The sequence below is a fragment of the Leucopleurus acutus genome (assembly GCF_964270905.1).
Source record: "Leucopleurus acutus genome assembly, chromosome: 14".
In the NCBI taxonomy this organism is placed as follows: Eukaryota; Metazoa; Chordata; class Mammalia; order Artiodactyla; family Delphinidae; genus Leucopleurus; species Leucopleurus acutus.
Genome location: NC_139156.1, coordinates 5,084,867 through 5,111,992, shown reverse-complemented (window position 1 = coordinate 5,111,992; position 27,126 = coordinate 5,084,867). Strand labels below are relative to the sequence as shown.

At 42.6% G+C, this 27,126-nt stretch overlaps 1 protein-coding gene across 2 annotated transcripts in view; it reads left to right on the top strand.

The window, feature by feature from the left end:
• Positions 1-27,126, top strand: part of DOCK1 (dedicator of cytokinesis 1) — a 528,830-nt gene that overhangs the window by 431,269 nt on the left and 70,435 nt on the right. For both annotated transcript variants that reach the window (XM_082855005.1, XM_082855004.1), the window contains exons 33-36: positions 10,327-10,475; positions 20,214-20,299; positions 20,486-20,642; positions 26,801-26,841. In XM_082855005.1, coding sequence (XP_082711131.1) covers positions 10,327-10,475; positions 20,214-20,299; positions 20,486-20,642; positions 26,801-26,841 — 433 coding nt within the window. The remainder of the gene's footprint in view (positions 1-10,326; positions 10,476-20,213; positions 20,300-20,485; positions 20,643-26,800; positions 26,842-27,126) is intronic.

Genomic DNA, 27,126 nt, shown 5'->3' with positions numbered 1-27,126 from the left:
GTTAGGGGAAATGTTTTGTATATGTCTGTTAGGTCCATTGATCTATAGTGTTGGCTTACTGGTGAAGAAAGATCTCAAATAAACAACCCAGCTTTACACCTCAAGGAACAACAACAACCAAAAAAAAAAACTAGGCCTAAGCCTAAAGTCGGCAAAAGGAAGGAAATAATAAGGATTAGAGAAGAAATAAACAACATAGAGGATAGAAGACGTCAATAAAATTAAGAGTTGGGTTTTTGAGAAGATAAACAAAATTGACAAACCTTTAGCTCAATTACTAAGAAAAAAGGAGAGGAGACTCAAAAAAATAAAATCATAAATGAAAGAGGAAACATTACAACTGATGCCGTAGAAATAAAAAGGATCATAAGAGACTACTGTGAAAACTTAACGTGCCAGCAACCTAGAAGAAATGGATACATTCCTAGAAACATACAACCTACTGAGACTGAATTATGAATAAATAGAAAGTCTGAACAGACCAATAATGAGTAAAGAGATTGAATCATCTTACAACAAACAAAAGTCCAGGTCAAGATGCCTGCACTGGTGAATACTACCCAACATTTAAAGAAGAATTAATATCAATCCTTTTCACACTTTTCTAAAACACTGAAGAGCAGGCAACACTTCTAAACTCATTTAATGACATGAGCATTACCATGATGCCAAAGTCAAACACACTACCAAAAAAAAAAAGAGAAAGAAATCTATAGGCCACCATCTCTGATGAACACAGATGCAAAAATCCTCAACCAAATACTAGCAAACTGAATTCAACAGCACATTAAAAGGGTCATATGCCAGGAACAAGTGGGATTTATCTCTGGGATGCAAAGATGATTCAACATATGCAAATTAATAAAAGTGATAGACTACATTAATTGAATGAAGGATAATAAGATTATCTCAATAGATATAGAAAAATCATTGGACAAAATTCAAAACCCTTTCATGATAAAAACTCCACAAACTAGGTATAGAAGGAATGTAACTTAACATAGTTAAGGGCATATATTGTCAACTAATATCATACTCACTCAGTGGTAAAAAACTGATAGTTTTTCTCTAAGATTGGAAACAAGACAGGATGCTCACTCTCACCCCTCCTATTCAACATAGTACTGGAAGTCTGGACAGACCAATTAAGTAAGAAAAAGCAATAAAAGGCATCCAGATCAGAAAGGAAGAAGTAAAATTACCTCTCTTGGCAGATGACATGATCTTATATGTAGGGAACCCTAAAGACTCTTCCAAAAAAGTGTTAGAGCTAACAAACAAATTCAGAAAAGTTGCAGGATACAAAATCAAGATAGAAAAAAAAAAGTTGCATTTCTATACACACTACCTGTAAAATAAATTAAGAAAACAATCCCATTTTCAGTAGCATAAAAATGAATAAAATATTTAGGAATAAACTTAACCAAGGAGGTGAAAGACTTATACACTGAAAATTACAAAACACTGATGACAGAAATTTAAAGAGACACAAATAAATGTAAAGACATCTCATGTTCATGGATTGGAAGACTTGATATTGTTATCGCTTTCAAAATTCCAGTGGAATGTTTTACAGACATTGAAAAATCAATTCTAAAAATCATGTGGAAACACAAAAGACCCTGAATATCCAAAGCAATCCTGAGAAAGAAGAACAAAGATGGAGGCATTATACCTCCTGGTTTCAAAATAAGTTACAAAGCTATAGAAATCAAAACAGTGTGGTACTGGCATAAAGACAGACATAGACCAATGAAACAGAAGAGAGAGCTCAGAAATAAGCCCACACATATGCAGTCAACTGATCTTCGACAGGAAACCAAGAATACACAGTGAAGAAAGGAAAGTGACTTTAACAAGTGGTTTGTGAACAACAAATAGTGTTGTTAATACTGGATATCCACCTGCAAAAGAATGAAATTGGACTCTTAAGCCATATACAAAAAGCAACTCATAACACACTAAAGACTTAAATGTAAGACCTGAAACCATAAAATTCCTAGAAGAAACCATAGGAGAAAAGCTTTTTGACCTTGGCCTGGACAATGATTTCTTGGAAATGGCACCAAAAAGACAAGTAGACTACATCAAACTAAAAAGCTTTTGCACAATAAAGGAAGGAAACAATAAAATGAAAAGTAATGGGAGAATATATTTGCAAACCCCATGTCTGATGAGGGATTAATATCCAGAATATATAAGGAACTCCTACAATTCTATAGCAAAAAAACAAATAAACCAATTAAAAAGTGGTCAAAGGACTTGAATAGACATTTCTTCAAAGAAGACAGACAAATGGCCAGTAAGTACATGAAAAGTTGTTTAACATCATTAATCATCAGGGAAATGCAAATCAGAAACCACAGTGAGCTATGGCCTCACACCTGTTCGGATGGCTGTTATGAAGAAAATAAATAAAAGATAATCATGTGTTTGCAAGGATGTAGAGAAATTTGAACTCATGTACACAGCTGGTGGGAATGTAAAATGATGTGTATGGAGGTTCCTCAATAAAATAAAAATAGAACTACCCTATGATCCAGCATTCTCACTCCAGGTTCTATATTCTAACGAATTAAAATCAGAATCTGGATATCTGCATTCCCATGTTCGTTGCAGCATTATTCACAATAACAGAGATATGGAAACAACCTAAATGCCCATCAACAGATGACTGGGTAAAGAAAATGTGGTATTATATATGTACAATGAAATATTATTCAGCCTTAAAATAAAAGAAATCCCATCATATGAAAAAAAAAATGGAAGACCCTGAAGACCACTGTTGGATGTGAACTAAGCCAGTCGCAGATGGACAGTTACTGCATGAATCCTCACATATGAGATCTCTGAAGGAGTCAAACTCATTAGAGCAGAGAGCAGAATGGTGGTTGCCAAGGGCAGGGGTGTGCCGAGGGAGCAGTGGGGAGGTGTTGGTCAAAGGATGAAACGTTGAAGTTTTGCAAGATGCATACATTTTAGGGATCTGCTATACACGCGGTGCCTCAAGTTAATGATCCTGTATTGTACATGTAAAGATGTAAGAAGGTAGAGCTCATCTTAAGTGTATTCTTACAATAAGCAAGAAAAAAGTAAAAATGATAAGAAATTAATTCAATTTTATTTATAAGTGAATTGATTAATATAACAAGGAATTTTCTATTAAAATGTTAGCCACTATGACATGTCATTCTGTTGGTTATGTTCCTTATAAAGGAATAAACAACTGCTTATAATTTGGTGTCTCCTCACCACCTTTATGTGTCCTCTGTGAACCTGGCCTCTCCTAGTTGAGACGAAGCTCTTCCTGGCACCTGTCCTCCGCTGGTTTTGTGCTGAGGTGCCCCGGGCACCTTTCTTCAGCACCACTCCTGGTCCTGTGCAAGCTTCTGCCTCTGAATTGCCCAGGCTCTCCTTCCTTCTCTCAGATCGGCACACAGATCCTACCTTGGTTTGTTGTGGGAGGGCTTCCACTCTCCCCACCCCCCAGGGACTTTTCTTCTCTAGAAGGAGGCAGGCCACTGCCCACTTTGCTCTCTAGTCACCCCACTGCATCAGGGTTTTGTTTGTTCCACCAGGGCTGGGGCGCCTTAGCTGTATCCCAATCTGTGTGCTCCTGGAATAGCTTTCTTCGTGGCTGGAAAGGTGCCCTGATATACCTACGTTCCTTGGGCAGAACGAAACGAGGTGACAAAACTAAACACGGTTTTCGATGAAGGCCGTGGCATTGGACTCCACCGCCTTCCTGATGGCCCTTTGAGCAGACAGGGCCGGGGTTTTGAGGGCCAGCCCTGCTACTTGGCTTAGCGGTCAGAACGTTCACAGTGGCTTCTTTTCAACTGAAGCCAGGTTTCCTCAGAGGCCTTTGACTCCTAATCCTTCTTGAGTGCCCGGAGGTCAGCAGAAGTGTGTAAAGGAAGGCCCTGTCACATCTCTAGGGAATGTTAGGAGAATTTCCAAATATTCTTTGTCTTTCCATTTATATGAAGGATGGAGTCTTTTTCAAATGGGTCTTCATCCAGAAAAATAAATGTAGAACTCTTTGGGGGGGAAATCGATACTCTGTGGATAATACTAAGAACATGGAAATTAAGAAACTTGGTTTAACATGAGGCGCCTGCTGGGTTCTCCAGGATAAAAATCCAGTGCGAGAGCTCCCAGGTGGAGAGAAGGAGCTGGTGGGGATGACTTCTCTGCCTGTGCTCTCACTGGGAGGAGAATCCACTCCCCACCTGCTGTGTGGGCATCAGTCCTGGAGTCAACTGGGGACCCCTTAAGGAAGCTCTCCACTGGGACTTTGCTGCAGCAGCTGAAACGTCCAACATCAAAGTACTGGCTCTCGGTGTCAGAGTGCCTGGCTGCATCTCCAACACAGAACCTTCCTGGCACTGTCCCGTCCTTGGTCTTCCTGCCGTCCCTGGGGAGAGAGCAGGCACCCTGGGCTCCGAGGGAAGAGACTGGATATGAGTTCCACTTGAGTGGAACTTCTTGCCTGGCTGCGTGACGCAGTCGGTCTGGGCTTCCCTCACTCAGCTTTCTAGGCTGTAAGATGCAGAGGCTGGACGGAAGTTTTCAAGAGCCTTCTAACTCTGAAGCTCAATAATGCTTTTTATACATATGGTGCTCAGTAATGCTTTTTACATATATGGTGCTCAGTAATGCTTTTTACATATATGGTGCTCAGTAATGCTTTTTACATATATGGTGCTCAGTAATGCTTTTTATCTATATGGTGCTCAGTAATGCTTTTTACATATATGGTGCTCAGTAATGCTTTTTACATATATGGTGCTCAGTAATGCTTTTTACATATATGGTGCTCAGTAATGCTTTTTGTATATATGGTGCTCAATAATGCTTTTTATATATATATGGTGATCTCGGTAGTGAAATGCTGAGCCTCCTAGAACCGTTCATGATTCATTTAAATTGATCCTACCCTGACAGCTTCATCTCTCACGTTTCCTGGCAGGTCAGACACTGTGGGACTCCTGCCAGGAAGGTTCTGTCTGTAGCCCCATTCCGAGGGAGGGGCAGGTGAGGGCGAGCAGGAACGTTCAGGGCAATGGCATGGAGGGAGTCATTCTCGGCTGGACAAGTGGGAGCCCAGGGCTCTTCTAGGTGCTGGAGTCCAGTGAGTGATGGGCCGCACCCACTGTGGCCAGGCTCTTCAGCGGGGACCTGATGTACCTCTGCATGAGGGCCCTCTGCGGTCATCTTTCACCCCGGCCCTTCCAGAGAGAGTGACAACACCTTCTGAATTGTTCAGTGTCACCTCTAAAGTACAAACTGTGAGCTAGTCTGTTTCTCTTAAAAGGACCCTCTTAGGTGTGTTTTCAAATGCTTCATTCCGAAACGCCTGGTAATATTTTTCTCATCGTTTAGGATAAGTAGAGACAGCCACCCTGGTAGATATTCACACTGGTTTTTAACACACTAAAAGGCGTCCTTCTTGTTTGATTAGTAGCTGCTGTCTCAGCTCAGCTCACCCGGGACCCTCCCCTCCTCTCTGACCTTCAACTGAAGGACCACTTCCTGGCTCAGAGGGAGCCCCCAAAGGCCAGCTCAAGCCCAGGCTGGCCTGACACGTGGGCGCCCCAGACACTCGGGTTTTCTCTTCTTTCTTTTCTTTTTTCTTCTAAGTGTTCTCAAGGTCATCTCTGGAATCCCTGAGATCGAGCACAGTTTGAAACTGATTCCTCCTCATTTGCTCCGTGTCTACGATTTCAATGGAAGACAGTGGGATGGGCCCAGGGAAGCATGAGCTTCTCTGTGGAGCCACCTCTGGGCCCTCGTGAAGCCTCCAGTGTTCCAATGGTTGGTTCTCTCGACATTATGTCATTACGTTCTAAATAGTCTGAGTCAAGTGACAGAGACTTTTGATTTGCAACATAAAGGATACAGTTAAGAGAGCAAATGTCCCGTCTCATCCCTGTCCATTGCTGACTGGAACACAGTGATGAATGCAGCAGGTCTGTGTCTGGCAGCATTCTACCAGGACCTCTGCCTCTGGCATGAGAAGCCGCCAGGAGGTCAAATGTAAACTGTGACTGTGGTCAGTGAAGGGCAGGGATTTGGTAACAGCAAGAAGTAATCATTAACCCACGTGATTGGGTTCCTTGCTTACAAAATAATTAAATTATGTTTGAAAGTTAAAAAAAAATAATAAACATGTCGGCTGCTCCCAAGATCTGGCCCAGCTTCCCCTCAAAATGGCTAAGGCTAGCTCCGTGGGGTCACCTCCGGCCACCTGGCCCTTTCTTTGCTGCTCTGAATCTCAGGTGTTGGATCCTGCCCTCCAGCGTCATTGCTGAGGATGCCACTCTGGAAATTAACGAGAGCACATCTCAGTTTCCTAAGATGTATACAACCTATTTTCTACACAGCTTTTAAACAACAGCAACAAAAAACCATTTTTTTCAAATGGGCTCAGGTTTGAGATCATATTGGCAGTCTCCACCAAGAAAATAAAAATAGGCGTCAGATATATTTATCCTCTTACAATTAGTCACCTGTCACTGGATCAGGCCCTGAGCCAAATGTGCCGTGAGACCGTCTCCTTCTTGAGTCTTCCCAGTCATACGTGTGGTGTGAGCGACCCAGAACCCACCTCCTTGCACAGCACTGGAACAAGGATCTGGGGTCTGTGTTGCTCAGTTTAATACAAGTGCAGACACAGTGCTGCCCCATGGGACAGAGCAGCATGGGGTTTTTTTTCCTCCCAAACCTGTCATATTTTGAGTGTGAAAGGAGAAATCAAACGCAGACTCTCTCCCAATAAAGGCGGGGGGCGGGGGGAGCGGACGTGCTTATTTACTCAGCTCTTCAGTTATTTATCAAAGCGCGCTCTGTGCGGCAGCCTGCAGAGCACCTGAGCCCCCTTTTGCCTTCCTCACCTCGATTTACATTTTGTTTGTTACATACAGCACCCCGGAGCCGCAGTCTCTCCAGTCTGTCCAGAACAAATGTGCTCGCAGGAAGATCTTTATCTTCCACGTTCGGGCTGGGACATTTGTCACGCAGGGATTCCCTTCATGGGTATTTCTGGGGACTTGGAAAAAATTGTGTGCTTTTCATTAAAACCCACATACAGTGGGGCCTAATCCGTCTGACTGGGTGATGGAAATTTTTGCTCTGTCTACTCCTGTGTATATGGAGATTTTCCTGGGATTAGATGATGTTTAAGGTCCCGGATTTCTGAACACTCATGATTGTCAAGAGATCATCCAGGCACCCAGGGGGAGGCTGTTGATGGGGGAGAAGCCAGCTTCCCTGAGACAGCGCGGTCTGGTTCCCAGGGAAGAAGCTCCGTGTTTTGTCACTAGAAGAAAGACTGTCGGTGGGTTTTTAAGGATTGAGGAGTGGTAACCAGGAGTTTGGCCAAGGTGACCAGAGTGATCCGTCGATTCCCATTGTGATCCGATAATCAGTTTGTTCTTCCTTTGTCTCAAAAGGAAAGAAAGAAAGTAAATCCTCTTTTTCTTGAAGCCTGCATTTCAGGAGTCACCTTGATTCCCTTTGATTCCAAACCTGAGTTCATCATTAAATTTGAACAACAGATGCTCCACGGGAAATCCATAATGCAAATGCCAAAAAAAAAGAAAGAAAGAAAGAAAAACGATGAATACTGGAGAATTGTATCCAATGCTTACTCATTGGTTCTCCGAGGTTAAACCCTGGGGATATCACTGTGGCTGAAGTTCAGTGCTGGCCCCCAGCCAACGTTCCTGTGTTAATGGGAGGGGTAATAATCAAAGCTGAGGACACCCTCGTTTTTGGAACATATTTTTCCAATCCCTGCATTCGCAACCACTTGTTTCTCTCTTATGCAATCCTCCCAGCCTGGAACAATAAAGGCTGTCAGTGAGAGACAGAGCCCTTCGTGACGCTGCAGTTGTGGTTGATGAAGAACTCTGTCACCAGCATCTGTTTTCTGAAACATTGGCTTTGACAGTTTTTAGGCATAATACAAGAAAAGTGTCACGTGAGAGACTGGATATAATAGCATTTTTAAGAGAATGCTTTGCATCACTTACATGCTTTTCAGAAACATTAAGCATTTGGGGAAGCGATGAGAATCGTGTTATATTAGGGCCTTAGTCAAAGTATTATTTAGTAAAGGTTAGTAAGATTTTAATTATATTCAGATTCCTTTTTGAAGGTTGCATTTTATGTATGTGTCCACCCAATACAAATTTCTGAATACTTTAATTTAGACCACTTATGAGGATTATGGATTTTGTTAAGGGTCTTTATTTATAATAGCCAAATTTGTTTAATGGTTCTCTTTACAGAAATCTGCATTAGCTGAGTTATAAAGAAAATGAAATTATTTAGTGTATCCATTGTATTTCCAGATTGTGTAAAAATGTTAGTAACATTGATTAACTCTGGATAAATTACGAGTGCTAATAACAAAATGTCACAAATAACTCATTCAAGCGTTTAATTCTTGTGCATTCTTCTATTATATGTTGGAAACAAAAAGATATAAATTGTAATGGGGTGAAATGAAAATAAATCAGGATTTCTGAAATTAAAGATAAGAAGGCAGGAATTATAAAAGACCCCTTCCGTGATGGGACCTGCCTCTGAATTTAATCACATCACCTTACATAAGGTCAACGCCCCCTTTTTTGAGAAATGAGTTTTCCAGCAGCTCCTTCCCTCTGGTGGCCTTTTATCCCTTCAAGTTCTCTGGAAGTTCACCCACATCACTCCCAGCCCTCAGGAATTTAGACATAGCAGGGTGTGGAGGCCACTGCTGGGGTGAGGCACAAGGGTAGCAAAAAACGAAAAAATGGAGATTTTGAGTTAGCGGTGTCTGAGTCAAAGGCGGAGGCCTCAAGAGGTGTGATACCAAGATTTCCAACAAAATAATTGAAATAGAAAAGAAAAAAATAAAAAGGTTTGGAGCCTGTAAGAATCCTGTCTCTACTTCCTGGGACACCCAGTTTAGAAGTGTGATACCCCAGTAACGCTAGATAAAATGACAGGTCAGTGTCCTCTGCATCTGGGTTATTACGACAGCACACGGAGAAGGGAGTGGTGTGGACAGCCAGCATCGTTCCTATTACCACGAGATGGAGAGGACTAGTGTCCTGGAAAGATCTCGTGACCGGCAGGCCGGGCACGGGGGACACACCTGATGCTTCAGAATCACAGACCCGGGTTCCAATCCTGCTCTACCATTTCCACTGAACAGCACGCTGGTTTGGGGAAATTCACAGTTTCCTCATCTGTAAAACAGAGTTCAGAATGGCACTCCCTCTGGGGGAGGATGTTATAATGGGGGCAGGGGTACAGGAGAAATCTCTGTACCTTCTGCTCACTTTTGCTCTAAAAAATAAAGTCTATTAAAAAATAAAGTACGGTCTGGTTTTTAAAAAGAGGAGAGGAATGGTAGCCGTCTCACAAAATTATGTTGAGAATTCAGTGAGACTCTTTCTATGAGGCTGGTCACGTAGTCGTACTTAGTAAGTGTTAGCTAATTTTATAATATTCATTATTAATCATAGGGGCAGAAGTATGTGCTTAAAAACAACTTTTGAAAAGTTTTCTCAAAAGTTGTTTTTAAGCATATACTATTGTCCTTGTGAATCATAATGAATATTATAGTCTTATGCTTTAAAAATCATATCAGGACAAGATAGGTGGTATATAAGATTAATAAAGTAGCTATTTTAATAAGCATTATCCAATCAAATCGTAAGTCAAAAAAGGCAGAATCCTTTCTGTTTTCACAGCTTCACATCCTGAGGTCTGGTTTTGATTTCTCTGATCAGTCACTCGGAACGTTATAGAGATCCCTTGACATTATTTACAGAGGTTCCAAATAGTAAACTCTTTTTCATATGATGTTGCAGACAGAAAGGGCCCAAGAGACCACCTGCCCTAACCTCTTCACTTTATCAACTCTTGTTCATTGTTCATAAAATGAGATGCCAAGGGTCCCGTCTCCCAGCCCTGCTCTTTCCAAAACCGGGTACCCGTTAGCTGCTCAGGCCCCGATGTGTGTGATGTAATTGTCTGTTTGTGAAATGGCATTTGTTGTCGGTAACAGACAAATCATGACTGCAGGCCTTATACTGGGTAGATTTTTTTTTTTAACAGCTTCACTTACACTGTTTGGAATACAGTTCACTTCTTCTACTAAAGACTGGGCACACTCAAAATTGTTGCCTGTAGGTGAGAAATGGGTACATATTCCCAAGATCCTAGCATTCAAAATCACAATGATCTGTGTAGTTTTGTTTCTGTCCATTGAAGCTCATTTCAGAATCCTTTATTTAAAACACTTCTGAATAATGCACTTCTTTATTCAAGGTCAACACAAGATAAAGTTCATTCCAGAAATGGTCGGCCCAATATTAGAAATGACACTGATTCCTGAGACAGAGCTTCGCAAAGCCACCATCCCCATCTTCTTTGACATGATGCAGTGTGAATTCCATTCCACCCGAAGCTTCCAGATGGTAAGGACGTGGGTGTGCAGTAAGTGGCTTGGAGAGAAAAGGGGGGCAAGCCTGAGTACCTTGAGACTTATAGGTGGTTCTCCCGTTACACATGCTGAATATGGAAAACATAATTCCCTACAGCTTAAGAGAGAAAAGTCCTAGACTTTCCTTGTGGAAGAAGCCTGTCATTCTTAGGGAGGATCTCACTCTCATCTTTACAGAACGTTGTTCTCCATTTTTAGCTTTTACTTACTTTTAAGTGGATTTACTGACACATTAAATCTGGGTAAAACTCTCTCTTTGGCCCTCCTTTGTATGTGCACTGGAGCTTTTGATCAGATGTTACTGTGTTCTGTCAGACTGGCTGCTTCTTACTGAGTTAATTATTTTTAAGTGTAAAGTCTTTGCCTTTATTTTAAGTGTGTGCCTTGGTCTTTTTACCTGTGCAATGGAACTGATGAAAATTCCATAAAGAAAGTGTATGTAAAGTGCTAGAAACATCCTGTATCAGCATGAAGGACAAAATCTGAATAATTGATATGTGAAAAGGAACAAAATCTCCTTCCCTGGAAAAGTATGGTGTTTATGGATTCCTGGGGGGGTATGCACAAGCCCACACTCATGCACATACAATGGATTTCTCCTTTGTGTACTGATGCTTTGCAGGAGGCAGGAGAAAAAGCCAGAGATAGGAGGTCCTCTAAATTGAAAACTACCTCTGTTAAAATATTATAGTGATTCAGGGGAGTTAAGGTACTAAGCATTTTACATAAATTTTTGAGGAATTTAGAGAGAAATTCCTATAGTGAATGGAAATCAAAACTGTGTCAATCAAGGTAACATGATTTTAGTGAGATCTAATATTTCAAGAGTAGGTTTTCCTTCCTCACTTTTGTACTTTCCAGTTTCAGAAACTTTGAATAGCTTATAGGCTTTAATTGGTCATTCTTTGTCATTATTGCATGAAGCTAGTAGCCACGAAGAGCAATTTTACTATTTCCCAGAACAAGAGACAGATACAAAGCCCAAAGAAGCCCCGTCTGTAAGCGTGTAAGCGTGGCATTCAGACGCTGAAGTCTGGGTAGATCCTAAAGCCCTGCTCAGTCAGGAGCCACCTGGGTCTTGAGCAAATCACTGACCGTCTGTATGTCTCCAGCTCAGAGCTGTAAAATTGGTATGAAATAGAATCTATTCGAAAGAGCTGTTGTAAGATATAGAATCAAACCCATAAAGCCCACCCTTCCTTCCTTCCTTCTTTTCTTTCTTCCTTTTGGGTGAGGAAGATTTCTTTACATTTATTTATTTGTAAAATTAGACTATTTTGAAAGAGCAGCTGGCTTGGTTTGGTCTGTCTGGTTCACCGTCAGCCTTTGTACACGTGAGGTGTCACGTCGTAAACACTGTCCCCTCTTTGCTAACATTGTTCTTCTTGTTTGTCAATATATCAAGGACATTTTCCTCGACCGCAGCGTAGTTACCATGATTTCGAGGATGGTGTAACGTTTCATAGAATGAGTGACCTCATCCTTTCTGATCCATCCCCTTTAGTGGGGCATTTAGGTTGTATTCACTACTATGAATAAACAATGCAGTGAACATAGTCGTGCATGTAGCTTGAACTTCTTTTGAAAGTTTTCCTGTTGTACAGTCTCAAAAGTGCAATTGCTGATTCAAAATATTTCGTGTGACTTTTGCCATTACTGCCAACTGATCTTATTGCCACAAGATGTGACCCATCCCTACTGCCACCGGCACGAAATCATGGCCCCGTCTCACTGCCAACTCACCAGAACTAGGAACTGTAATTTAAAATGCTCTTCCCTAGGCTGCAAATGCATCAGATGTTCTGAATTTTGTGTGAATCAAGCCTCAAAGGAGGACCTTATGGAAAGATGCTATTAAATTAAAGAATCAGGTAAAGGAGAAAAAGGTATTTATATAGATAAATGTTACTAGCCCGGGAATATAAGATCAAAAACCTTTAAAACATTATGTCATTTGTGATTCTTTCAAGGAGTCTTTGGGTCAAAGTAAGGGCCGTTGGAATTGAGAGTTTGGTTTCTGAATTGTTCTCATCCTCCCATTCATTGTCTCACTCCTGTTTCACCATAGTTTTAAAATGTCTTATAACCATCTTCTGCGCACGTGCTTCATTTTCTCCAGTTCACAGAGTTCTCAGGTTTATCAGTAAACGGCCCAAAGTAGACAAGAGTCACGGCATTTTTGCCTCCATTCTCAACACTGTGTGCCCAGTAGTGGCTTCAGAATCTGTCCCAACATCATGAGACATCTTTCCAGAAAGCCAAATGGTTTAAGTCGTACCATGAAGTAATTACACCCATTTAATCCCACCACCACAACTTCCTTAGCCTAAAACATGCCTCACTTGGACATGTGTAAATAAAAACACAAACATGAAGACAAAGGTCCACAAAAAAAGAGAACACATTCGGGCTAAGTGTAAACAGCTGCTCGAGTTTTTGGTGAAGAATCCTGGGCCGTTCGTTCCTTGTGTTGTCATCCGCTTGTACCCTCACAGACAGGTGGACGGACACCTCGAAAGTAAAAAGCAAGGCAGAAAAACGAAAACTTGTGAAAAAAATCTCTCTGCCATATTAATGTGTTCTGGTGAATTGCGAAATGATCACTTTCCTTTTCGTTGGGACATCTCAATTTTTCTACTGACCTATCTCAGCCTCCCGCGGGAGGCCACGTGGATGCCACGTGACGTCATCCTTCCCAGCTCTGCTGCTTTCCCATCATCCCCATTTCTGCCTGGCTCCTTGTCATCTGGTTCACGGGTCCAGTCCCACTGGCCTGGCCTTGGCTTGCTCTCTTGGCCTCCATGGTGGGTTGCAATGACTTGTGGGTTCTTCCTCTGTCTCATCCCCAGTGTCCGTCTGCTCCCCTCACCCCCTATCCCAGGGCTCTCCTGGACCACAGCATTTGTCTCTCGACTTGCTGTATCTTTTCTGACTCCTTTCTGTCTCGGTTCAGCTCTCATCCTCCAGCGGCTGCTCTCCTGAAGCACAAGGCACGCCCTCTGTTCCTCGTCGGCGATGTTGGGGAATGTGTGTAGCTGCACGTGCCCAGACCAGCAGGGCACAGCCTTCCCCGCCTCCATCCAGGGAGCTCCTAGGCTGGAGCTGACTGGCCGCTGTTTAATCCGCCACCAGTTCAATTATCTAACCTTATTAGTCACGTGAACAAGGCTTAAATTGGCTCTGCCTTCATAGCAGATGTGCAAACCTAATGGAGTTAGGGGAAGATTAAGGTTTTTCATTTTTACAGAACTTTAGTGTTTTGAACATGTGGCGTAGCCTTGCTTTTTTAGAGCTTGCTGTATCTTTCAGAGTGGGGCTGTTCAGATGCTTCTCCCACTGCTTCCCTCCAGTGCGTTAGTCCCAGTGGATGCATACTCTTCTCGCTTTTCTTGGCATGCGTCCGATCTTCAGGTCATCCCTGCAGGTGTGTTCACTGTCAGCCACTGTCCCCCGTCCCCACCCTTCCCTACCCCAATCCCAGAGATCCCAGAGTAGCATGATTAGCCTGAAACTGAGGACCTTGGGAAATCTTGGGGGGTTTTTTGTTTTGTTTTGTTTTGTTTTTTTCCAAAGGAGAGACCTTATGTGTGAAGATTTCAGGATCTGCCCAGCTAGCACGGAGAGGTTTGGGGTTATCCTTGTCTTAGGGCCTCTTACATCATCCAGTGGACGTGGAGCCCCAAGATGGGCCTTAACTAACACTTCCCCCATCTCACCGAGATTCCTGCCCCCAGATGGGTACCATTCTGAGTCTTAGCCTCTCTGGGTTTTCCTTCAGAGGAAAAGCATCCCTTTAAATTCTCTCCTAGCACCTTTTTAAAGCAATGCATTTGTTATGTCTTTGGAAAATATAGAACTAACAGCTGAGAATTGCAGCAAATGACTATTTGGGCTCTTAGACCATTCATGAAAATGGGATGGAAAAGGCTCCACGGCAAAGTAATATTTTCAGTCACGGAGCTATTTTCTGTCATCTTCGTGAGGGTCAGCAAAATGCTCCACAACTTCCAGAAATTCCTATTTAGTTGTAAAAATATTAGAATGTGAGTAATCTTTGTTCTGCCATGTTCCCGAGTTCCTGTTTGAATAATCTCTTCCCACTACCCAGGCTGGTAACCTTAAGCAAATAATTGAATAACCCAAGTGGATGCTGACAGCTTCCGCCACTTGGTGGCAAAGCCAGTATATTTTGAACGGTAACATGAATGTGAATAAGTTTGGTGGTGATTTTATCTTGTTTATTCTTTTTTATAAACATCTTTGTTGGAGTATAATTGCTTTACAATGGTGTGTTAGTTTCTGCTTTATAACAAAGTGAATCAGCTGTACATATACATACATCCCCATATCTTATCTCGTTTATTCTTCCGTTCATTAGGATTTTGTTGATTGGTTTGTTTTTGCTTTCATTTAAAAAATAATACTTGATTCTGTCATTTTGGATGATTAGAGGGGAAATACGGCCCAAGAATTAGGCTTTTATTTCACTGAACCCCAGACCCAAAAGTGGTCCAAGAGATCATGGAAAATAATACCCTGGACTCAGAGTTCTGATGACATTGAATCCTATTAGAAAAGCTCTCCAGCAAAGAGATGCCTAGACTCCCATAATCTCTAACCAACAGGACTTACTGTGCAGACTTGTTCCTGGAGTCCACTGTCAGTGAATACAGCCCTAAAGTCAATCCTCGGTCTGGGTTGTATAGCAGTGGGGCACAGGGTGTTGCCAGGTGTAGCAGCCAGTTCCCCTGCCAGGCTGCTGCAGGTCTAGGGCTTGGGACCTCTAGGCTCCTGAGTATTTCACAAAAGCTTCAAGGTCACTGAGCTGCCCGCTTGTTAGACGTAGAAGGATGTGGGGATTTTAGAATATGGGATATGGAGTGCCAGAGATTAATTAAGTGTGTAATTAAGTTTACAGAGTGGTTAAGCAAGAGGAATGCAATATACATCAAAATACTAGTGTGTCTGAGCACAAGGATTAAAGGCTGAGTGATAGATTTGGGGGGATCAGTTACATTTCGGGTGTCAGCATGTGAGCCCGGAGCCCCACAGGTGTCAGAGAACCAGGCTGCTCTCTGCCAGGCCAGTGCCCTCTTCTTGGCCATGTGATCCACACAGACACAGTTCATTGCCTTTCTCCCCCGCAGCCCCTCCAGTGATGCTAAAGAGAAGGGCATGGTTCTGCAGTGCTGTTGGATTGGACAATTCCAACGGGGGGTGCAGAACCAAAGAGCATCTAATTTCCCAATCTCTCTAATACTACGGGGTGGTCTAAAACCATGGTCCTACCTCCAGAACCTTGTGAGAAGCTTTTCTTAAAAAACAGAGAGTAGGGCAAAGTGCACCCATACAGGCAGACCCAGGAGATATTGTAGGTTTGTTTCCAGACCGCTGCAATAAAGGGAAATCTCAATAAAGCGAATCACATGAAGTTTTTGGTTTCCCAGTGCATATAAAAGTTGTTTACGCTATGCTGTAGTCTCTTAAGTGTGCAATAGTATTATGTCTAAAAAAGCAATACTTTAATTAAAAATACTTCATTGCTAAAAATTAAAAACTACTTTATTGCTGAAAAATGCTAACCATCATCTGAGCCTTCAGCTAGCTGTAAAGGCTGCTGGAGGGTTTGAAATATTGCAGGAATTACCAAAATATGACATAGAGACACAAAGTGAGCAAAGGCTGTTTGAAAAAGGGCACCAGTAGACTTGCTCAACGCACAAACCTTCAATTTCTAAAAGACACAGTAATGCAAAGCGCAGTAAAAAGCATTCCTGCACCCAGGATTATTTGCGAATAATTTAGGGTTATTTAGGTTATTATTTAGGGTTATTAATAAAGGGTTTCGAAAGAAACCCTTTCGCTAATGCACGAAGCTGACCGCGGTCCTAGAGCTCAGCTTTCTCCCAGCTCTTGGTAACCTCTAAGCGCTTTACCCACGTGGTGAGTTATTTGTGCAAACCTTTCCATCCTGGGCCTCCCTTGCTCTGACATAACCCCAGATCTCTTCTGTAAATGTGTCCCTGGATGCCTGGAGAATGCAAGCCTGGTTTTTATACACTTAAAAAATGCATTATAGCAAGAATGGTAAATCTAAGCCCCAACAGAAATGATGCATTCCAAACCAAGGGGAACTGGCTTTTGGATTATCCACTGCTGAGACCCTTCACCCCATGATCTCCTAAATTGGAGCCAATAACCCATGGTTCGCAGTGGCACTGAGTGGTGAAAGCAATGGTTCTAAGTTAATTGAATTAACGATGATGTTAGTACATTACCCCTGAGAGCATGGCTCCCTCCACCCCTGACCCAGACATCCTCCACTGTGTTCAACTTAATAGCAAACTTCTGAAAAGCCCTATCTACGTGGCCTCCTGTGTTTCATATTCTCAGAGGGCTGCTGGTATCAGATGCTTAGAGACGCTCTGCTCAATATTTTAAGTTGGACACCCTGTGGATCTTTTCGAAGCAATATTAGTGTTTCAGAAAAGAGAGGAAAAGATAATGATTTTGCTTATCACATGAGTGAGCCTCTGCTACCTTTTGAGCAACACAGTAAACCCTTGCTAATTTTATCCTAACCATAGAGAATCCTTTTGCAAATTACCAGACAGCACGCATTTACAAGTAAGATAATAAGCATAATTTTTATAAAACCAGCTCTCCTCTCTCAGCAGAGTTACTTTCTCCAATTTATTTGGACAGGATCATTTAATCCTGATTATGATAACAGTTCACAGCACAGGAGCAAACTGATTCTAGTGTATTCTGTAAAAATTAACGAAGGCCCTAGAATTCGAGGCTGGCTGCAGATCTGTGGAATTGAATCCTTGCTGATAAACGGAGTAGAGTTGCCAGGTGTTCGTGCAAATTACAGAGTTTAGACTAGAGGTTAGTAAAATTAGAATCAGCTGTGTTCTTCTGATTTACTTATCATTCATCCACTCTTTTTAGAAAACGTTAAATTCATCAGTCAAAATTTGATAAGCAGCGTATACTTTAAGGAGCTGGAGCTTCCTTTATTGCCCTTGTTTGTGACAGTGAGGTTTGTGTGGAAGCAGAGAAAACATGCCATTTCCAGAAAGTAGAGCCTCCCAATGCAAATACCGTCTGATTAACTAGAGATGAGCAGTTTGAAACGCCAGTGTGTGCTTGCCAGTGTTAGGATAAGGTATGTTGTTTCCTTCATTCTCTAAGCCTTCTTTGTTGTATGCTCCTTAAACGTGTGTGGAATGGAATCATATGTTTTAATTAAATTTAGTCTTATTTTGTCTCTCGATTATTTCTTCTGAAGAATCAGCACTCACCACTTAATATTTGGCATTCCCATCATGGAAGATGGGGCTGCCAACGTTTGGTCTAGTGGCAAGCCATCTCTCTTGTGCTAGTTTCCAAGAAGAACCGCCTTTTGCAGAATTTTTTTCTGTAAGGAACAGAGTAATAGCGGGTTAGTGTCCAAAGGTTGTTATTATATAGTAAAAGTCCTTATCATGAGACCTCAGGTGAACGAAAAGAAAGCAACTCATGCTTTCTTCTTCAGTAGAACTATGATTTTTTCTCTGTTCCTAAAATCCCTGAACTTAAGCCCAACAGAATCAAAGAGGGTGTTTATTTGGGGGAGGAGGCAACGGAGCAGAGAATTGCAGGGATTCACTGAAGTCCTAGTTTTTGTGATGTTGCTGAGTCCTTGATGTCAAGCAAGAATCAATACTTCTCTCCAGTCCTGCTTTAAGCCTCTGTTTCATCTGTAGCGTGATGAAATTGTGGCTTCAGGCAGCGTGCCCCAATCAAGGTCACGCTCTGAGGCCCCTCCTTGGGTCTCACCAGCCCCCTTGCCTTCTGCTTCCCAGGGTCCACAACCAGCTGACACTGCAGCAGCTGTGCCCTGGGTCCCCAGTGCAGTAGACGGTGCCTGGTGGACCTGTTACAAGCACTTCGATGAATGTGTTCACCACTTGGCTTGTGTGGCCAAGAGAACAGGTTGTGTCTTAGCAACCTACTGGCCCACTCCTTTGGGGCCCTATTCAGTCCTCCCCAGCTTCAGTTTAACACCAACTCTATCCAATATATTTAAGTGCACATAGCACATTCATCCCATTAGAGCATCCATCTCAGGTGCTGTCCTAGGGGTTGGGAATACAGCAGTGACCAAGAGAGAGGAAAATTCTTTCTCTCACGCAGCTTAAATCCTTAAGGGATCCGAGTAATAGTTGCCTGGGGAAGCAACGTCTGAGCATGTATTTCACAGGGATCCCACTAGAGGTGATCATACAAAGTGAAATAAGTCAGAAAGAGAAAGACAAATACCATCTAATATCACTTGTATGTGGAATCTAAAATATGACACAAATGAACCTATCTATGAAACAGAAACAGACTCATAGACATAGAGAACAGACTTGAGAGGGGTGGGGGAGGGAAGGATTGGGAGTGTGGGATTAGCAGATGCAAACTATTATATAGAGAATGGATAAACGAAAAGGTCCTACTGTATAGTACGGGGAACTATATTCAATATCCTGTGATAAACCATCATGGAAAAGAATATGAAAAAGAATATATATATATATATATGTATGACTGAGTCACTTTGCTGTACAGCAGAAATTAACACAACATTGTAAATCAACTATGCATCGATAAAATCTTTTAAAAAAAGGGATCCCAGAGACCCTTGCATACATGCCATGGTCTGCTTGCTTTGTGAACCCTGAATTCAGCTGTTGTTTCCTTCAATTCCTCCTTTGCCCATCTTCTTTCAGTTCAGTGTGGGTCCCTCCATCTCTAGGGAACTAAAGCTCTTGCAGCCCCTTCTTCCTACCAGGCCCACATCCATGAGTAACTGCAGGACCCCTTTGCAACAGGGGCACTCACCTGGCCAGAGTCCCAGCTCTGAATTCCGCCAGGGATGGGGGACTGGGCAGCGAGTTTGGGGATGCATGTCCATCATTATTGCGGTAGTTATTTCCAGCCTGATCGGCCATGGGGTCCATGACCTCTGTGAAAACATTTTAGAGAGTCTCTCTTCTCCAGAATTAGAGTTTTCCTGAAAGCATGAGACAGAGGGACCATCAGTTGTGAGGATCCTTTCCCACCATGATATTCCGGAAATCTCATCAGAAGCTTTGGGGAATTCGAGGAAAGGCCTGGGACGGACCTTTTTGAGGTGCCTGCTGGTCTGTCTGAAAGGCATTGCCCCTCTTGCTTTTTATTCTCTTTCTCACCCAGGGTGAGATGTTTCGCTGGGATCCAACAAGGAGTGGCAGGGAAGTGGCCCTTTCCCTGTTTTCAGATTGCAGAGAACTCTGTGGGCAAGTGACACAGCATCTGTTCTTTTCCGAGAACCAAGGAGCTATTTTAACCGTTACTTGTTCATAAAGATGCCGCTTGGGATGTGTTTTCATGTTGCTCCTTGATTTTTCTTCCCTACAGTTTCCTTGTCTGTCTTTCTCTGGCTCTTTCTCCTGTGATCAGAATATGCATCGAGGCTTCATTAACCAGGGAAGGAAAGGAAAGATTCCCTCTGTGACAGGGGCTCATCAGAAACCCCCAGGAGTTCAGGAAGGACAACTCTTAAATGAGATCAGGCTTCAAAGGTGTAGGGCAACTCTCCGATGATGATCTGTCGGCGATTTATGTATGATTGACGCTCAAGTCACGAAATGAAATATCCACCCTGCTGATCATTTACGCTTTCTCTGTTTAATTATAGTTTGAAAATGAGATCATCACCAAGCTGGATCATGAAGTGGAAGGAGGTAGAGGCGATGAGCAGTACAAAGTGTTATTTGATAAAATGTAAGTGTTGATTAACAGTGGGATTTATGTCAGAATAGAGACAGAGAGACTGTAATTAGACGACAATGAACTCTGTAGCCCAGAAATAATTAAAAAGTGTTAATAATGGAAAATATTTTAAATTGCACCTAAGTCAAGTTTCTTTTGCTGAGTGTGATTAACAAGGTGTGTGTGATTACTTTTCAGTCTCTTAGAGCACTGCAGGAAGCACAAGTACCTTGCCAAGACGGGAGAAACTTTCGTAAAGCTCGTCGTGCACCTGATGGAAAGACTCCTGGATTACAGGACCATCATGCATGATGAGAACAAGGAAAATCGCATGAGCTGCACTGTCAATGTGCTGGTGAGTGAGAAGTTAAATAGCCGGTCTTCCCAGGAAGCCGGAGATTGAACCAGAAGTTCAAAGCCTTGTGAAAGCTGTGGCCATGGAGCTCTGCAGAGCAGGACACAGCCTGTTTCCTTGGCTGTGGGAGGGAAGGAGGAAGGAAGAACTGTTTGCATATCTGCTTTAAGCACGTCAGCAAAATCATCTTCCTTCTGGGTGTTTTCACACTGTTCTTCCCCTGGTTCAGAATGATGAGCCATCTTATTTTGTAAGCAGGGGAGCACCCTCACTGATTACAGATCCTAAATGTTTCATTACTAGGAGACTGTAAACATGTCCCGTAGTGGGTCAAATGGTGGTCTCTGAAAGGTCACACATCCTCATCCTCAGAACCTGTGAACGTGACCTTGTTTGGAAAAATAGGCTCCTCGCAGATGTGATTAAGTCAAAGATCTTGAGATGAGACCGTCCTGGATTACCCAGGTGGGCCCTAAATCTGATGACAAGTATTTTTTTTCTTTTTTTTTTTTTGCGGTACACGGGCCTCTCACTGTTGTGGCCCCTCCTGTTGCGGAGCACAGGCTCCGGACGCGCAGGCTCAGCGACCATGGCTCACGGGCCCAGCCGCTCCGTGGCATGTGGGATCTTCCCGGACCGGGGCACGAACCCGTGTCCCCTGCATCGGCAGGCGGACTCTCAACAACTGCGCCACCAGGGAAGCCCCTGACAAGTATTTTTATAAGAGGCAGAAAAGGAGAAGACAGAGACCCAGAGCAGAAGACCACGTGAAGAGAGGGGCAGAGATGGGAGTGACGTGGCCACAAGCCAAGGAACGCCTGGAGCCGCTGGATGCTGGAAGGGGCAGGAAGGAAGCTCCCCTAGTCCCTTCAGAGGGCGTGTGGCCCTGCTGACCCCTGGGTTTCAGACTCAGGCCTCCAAAACCGAAAGAGAACGCAGAGCTATTGTTTTAAGTCCCTGAGATTGTGGTAATTTGTTATGGCAGCCATAAGAAACTCATGCGTGGCCACGTGATGGCTTGGGTGAACTTGACCACTGCCATCCACTGGTGTCTTGCACAGCTGCTGTCACTGACATGGTCGGGCTCTGTGGACATCGGTTTTTGACGTAGTTGTGGTACGTCAGGAATGCTTCAGGGCGATGAACTTCTAGGAAGCTTTACGACAAGCTCAGCTGCCGGGCATGGCTGGTTGGCCTTGTGGCTCTCAGGAACCACGTGACCACAACATCTGGCTCCAGAGCTCTCTGCATCTCTCTGCATCTTCCTTCCCTGCTGCTTCCTAGAAGCTAGATAAGCAGACTCCCGGCCCTGGTAGTGTTTTCCTCAATTTCCCCCACCTGTCCCAACGCAGGAATGCAAGGAAACACTGTGCCTGGTTTCTTCTCTTTCCTTCTCTGGGGTGTCCTCCCCACCACCTGGTTGTTGGATAGTGGGTGGTTGCCCTGCCCTGACTTCCCCCATTTGTACGGACTTGTAGGTGGTTTGAGCTTATGGGAGTGGACTTTTGTGCCAGGAGGAGCAGGCCACATCATTCATTGTTGAAAATCACCAGAGATGTTTGGATTAAAAAGATAAACAAAAAGGAGTATTTTTCACCTTCCATCTACTTCATTGTCAACACCGAATCTGAGGTTTGCCACGACGAGCCGGCCGCTGAAACTTCCAGAGCAGGTTTTATTTGTTTTTTTTTTTTCCTTGAAAATCTAAACATGGGGCACTTCTGGTTTCTGGTCCAGTATGTAAAAGGGGCTTGGAAGTCGTTACTCCTATCCTCACCACAAGAAAAAAGCTGGCAAACTGAAAATCAACAAGTCTTCTTCGATCCACAGGGAAAACGCCTGCTCCCAAAACTGTGATACGGAGAATCACAGCCTCCCAGAGCAGAAACTAGCACTGGAGCTGGTACTGGACTCCTTTTACCCAGTACATCGTGGCCACTTTCAACATAAAATAACAAGGTGTCTTAAAGGAAAAAAAAGACACAGTTTGAAGAGACAGGACATCACAGCTGGACTTGGACATGGCTTTAGAGGTTTTAGAATGATCATACTGGGCACTTAAAATGACCATGATAAATAAGCTAAGGGCACTAATAGAAACAGTAGACATTATGGAAGAACAGGTAATGTAAGCTGAAAGATGGGAATTCTAAGAACGTATCAAAGAGAAAATGCTAGACACTTGCAGAATGAAGAATGCCTTTGGACTTATCAGTAGACTGGACATGGCTGAGGAAAGAATCAGTGAGCTTGAAACATCTAAATATGTTTGCATGTGCAAGGGTCGGGGGCCACTGTAGGAGTTACTGGCGTCCATCCCTGAGATCTGGCCCACTGGCTATGTTTGCCTCTCCATCCACCTGTAGCCTGACTGTGCTAGGGCGGCAGCGAGCTCTGCCTCAGGTAAGGGCCTCGATCCTTTGCTCAGGAACGAGCCTGGCTCTTGCTCTGTTGTCTTCCTGCATTCTTGCCTCTGTCCGTAGGAATTACCAGTGTGGTTAACACGAAATAGAAATCGGTGTCTTTCTGCAGGAGAGAAACAGAAACCTTTTCAAAAACATTCCCTACCACGGACATGCTTTTCTAGTGCCACCTCTGAGCTTTAAGGGGACCCAAAGGGCCCGTTTGTGTCCAGAAGGAAGAATTATTATCATGTCGATTAGGTTTCCACCTTTGATGCTTGACTACCGTTTGTTTCAAGCAGGATCTTTCATGCTCACCAGGATGCAAAACCTAGTGGAGAAATGGTGACAGGCTCTGAATGGGGCCTTTTATCAGAATCAGACTCAGAATCAGAATCAGAATCAGGGTCAGAAAAATAAGGTCCTGTGAGGACACCTGAGATCGTAGTTCCTGACGTTATGGTGTGTTCCTCTCTCATCCTGAGATTATCGGACATCATTCACTTCCTTCAGCTTGAAACATCCTGAATCATTCTGGGAAGAGTCAAGTGTTCTATTCTTAACTGTTTCCTGGGGAGGATAAGATGGATCCCAGACTGTCACAGTTCTTTCATTTAAAAAATAGAGATCTATGGATTACAGAGAACAAAAATGGATTTTTACAGATAGATAGATGTTCTGTCTCTTAATATTCACTGCCAAGAACATTTCATCATATCAATATATTTCTAACTTCCGGGTCCATTTTCACCTTTTCTCCTGGTACTTTTCTTGTGAAACAAATAGAGTTTCATAGAAGTGAATATGTCTGTCCATCTCTAGATGAGTATGGATGTATAAACATACATCTAGAAACATACAAAATGTACTCAACTGATCACTAAGCAGAAATCCCCTTGAAATCCTAAGGTTAAAAAATAAAGAACGTAAGATTTATTCATCAATAAATAAATGTAAGCTCATTGCAAAATTTCCTTTAAAACCAGTGCTATTTTTTTTTTTTAAATAGAGTTAGCGGAACGTTCTGAGTTGTGTGGGCTCGTTAATGTCCTACTCTTCCTATCACTTAAAAAACAAATTAAAATTAAAAAATGAGAGGCAGGGGCTGTGATTCTGCCCAGCGGCCTAGTCCTTTAGATGCACCTCTGCAAGCAAGTCTGCATGTGTACTGGATCATGGTTCCCGCTAGGCAAAATGCGTTATTTGTAATTAAGTGGAATTTCATCGTCACCTCATAATCATGCAATCTTTAATTACTGGTTCATGATTTGTTGTGTGTCACCTGGCTCTTCTATGCAATTATCAACATATTCATACCCAAGAATGGTAGAATCATTGTTTTACAGACATAAGTTAGGTCCTTCATGGCCCCTTTACAGGCTAATTAAGGTGGTTCCAACTAGAATTCTAAAACTCTTAGGATGTGTCTTAGTTATGAAGGAGTACAAAATTGAAATACAGTGAAAATGCTTGCGCTCTGAAAGATCAACGCATAGCACTGGACTGGAATTGGAGACCTAGTCCCAATAGGGTTGCTTGGACAGGTGTCAGCCCTGGTGCGGAGAGGACCACGGGGGGTGGGAGGATGCCCGCAGAGCCCAGAAGTGGGGCACCGAGCAGTGTGAACTTTTACATAAAGAAAGAAAAAGTTTTATAAAGAAATTGGGATTTGAGATGAACGTCCTTCAGTTCTAGGGAGGCTTTGAAGTCCTAGGCAGGGAATAGAACGCAGAGCAGGCAGGGAATAGAAGACACTTCCGTATCTCGGAGAGAGGGAGGAAAGTCGCATGATATCCCCGTTGTGAAATTGTAGAAGAGAATGATCAAAAGCTTAGGAAAGGATTAAAAATAGGAGTGCAGAAGAGGGTGGTGTGAAATCGTAGCGTGTAAATACTGGTGAGTTGGAAGTGAAGGGCTCATCCTCTGCCTTTGATGTAGGTTCCCTTTGTTACATCGCTCCGAGCCGTCAGCTGAAAATATACTCATTACCCAGACACAGCACACGAACCAGAGGACATGCAAATCTCAGGTGCTGCAGAATGTGAAAATCTCGGCGTGTCTTTCTAAACGCGCCCCCGCTTACTCTCTGCATTTGTTTATGATTTCTTTTCGGAGAGATCAATTGTGGAAGCAGTGTCTTTCTTTGGCTAATGAAATGAAACAGGCTGTTTCATCTTCTTGGATAATGGCATGCCTTTGTGATGGTGCTATTCACTAGTTATCTCAGGCCCCCATTCTAGAGTTCTGACATGGTGCGCAGGTGCTAAATTTCTCATTGAAAGCGGCAATGGTGTTTCCATACTTTAGGCCTTGTTAGGTGACTGTTCTGCACCTTTCTGGTGCCTCGTGAACGATAAAAGGTTTTAGAGTGTTTATAGAGATTTCACGTTAAGAAATGTAATTGTAATAGAAATATTTATGCCCATCCTGAAAATACTTTACAATATGTAGAATTAGCCTATTGTTGATAATCTGCTAAGTAACCTTCCTCTATCAATGCTGTACACGAGGTGTTTTTTAAGCAGCAAACAGTTTTCTCACTGTGTTTTGGAAGGTCTGTCTAGATCAGCGCTTTTCGATAGAAATTTCTTGATAATGGAGATGTTCTGTATCTACACTATTCAAGACAGTAGCACTGGCTCCATACGGATATTGAGCACTCAGAAGTGTGTGGCAAGTGCAACTGAGGAAGTGGATTTTTAACTTCATTCAATTTGAATTAAATTGACTTTCTATTTGAATACATGTGGCTCGTGGCTACTGTGTTGGACATCAGGTCTACATGCCACGTTGCCTTCTTGTGGCTCTTGGTAAGTGAGGCTAGACCCAGCATGCTTTAAATCATGTTGACGATGCTTATTCCAAAATTTTTTTTTTGGCTTCTAATGAGATTACAATGGTTAGGAATGGTGAAGAGATCATATCTTTCGGTAATCCTTTGTTTTAACTGAAAACAGGTGACTTTCAAATGACAGAAGTAGATTTAAGCCATCACGGCGTTTATTTTATTTTTTAATTTTTAAAAATTTGTTGCCAAGCATGTTTTTTGTTTCCTTTTTGTTTTACTGAAATAGAGTTGATTTACAATGTTGTGTTAGTTTCAGGTATACAGCAAAGTGATTCAGGTCTATATATATCTGAATATATAGATTCTTTTCCATTATAGCTTATGACAAGATATTGAGTATAGTTCCCTGTGTTATACAGTAGGTTCTTGTTGGTTATCTATTTAGATGTGATATATATATACACAATGGAATATTACTCAGCCATAAAAAAGAATGAAATAATGCCATTTGCAGCAACATGGGTGGACCTAGTTATTATCATACTAAGTAAGTCAGATGGAGAAAGATATATGATATCGTTTATATGTGAAATCTAAAAAAATGATACAGATGAACTTTTTTACAAAACAGAAATAGACTCACAGATTTAGAAAACAAACTTATGGTTACCAAAGGGGAAGGGGGGCGCAGGGATAAAATAGGAGTTTGGGATTAACACATACACGCTACACTGTTTAAAGTATAGGAAATTTATTCATTAGAATCACCCCCCGCCAGCCAAAAAAAAAAAAATGAAGAACAGTGTAAGGTGTTTTTGCATTTTATGTGAATTTATGGTTCATATCCAAAGATCTGGGTCCATCTGGCTGTGTTTGACACACGTTGAAGAACTGTGGATTTTTAATGTGTATGTGACACCTTTTATAGAACAGGTTTCTTAAAACAGCGTTGTGGTTTGATTTTTCAGAATTTCTACAAAGAGATTGAAAGAGAAGAAATGTATATAAGGTATGTGAACGTCTGGCCCGTCTGCACCCTCGACCTGTTTAATGATTGCTGTTTGTCAAGTCCGTGCTAAAGAGTGTTTTATAGCCACAGGGGTTGATCTTGTAGGAAATCGTGAAGGCTCGAGTTTGAATTTGGTGGAGCTCCCAGAAGTATCTTCAGGCCTGGTGCAGTTTGTCCGTGCCGACGTGGAGATACGGGGTGGGGGGCATCCTTAGCCAGCTCAGAAGAAAATTATTATTTCACAGGGTTTTTATTCCTTTTGACTGCCCCTTATGGCCCTTTAGA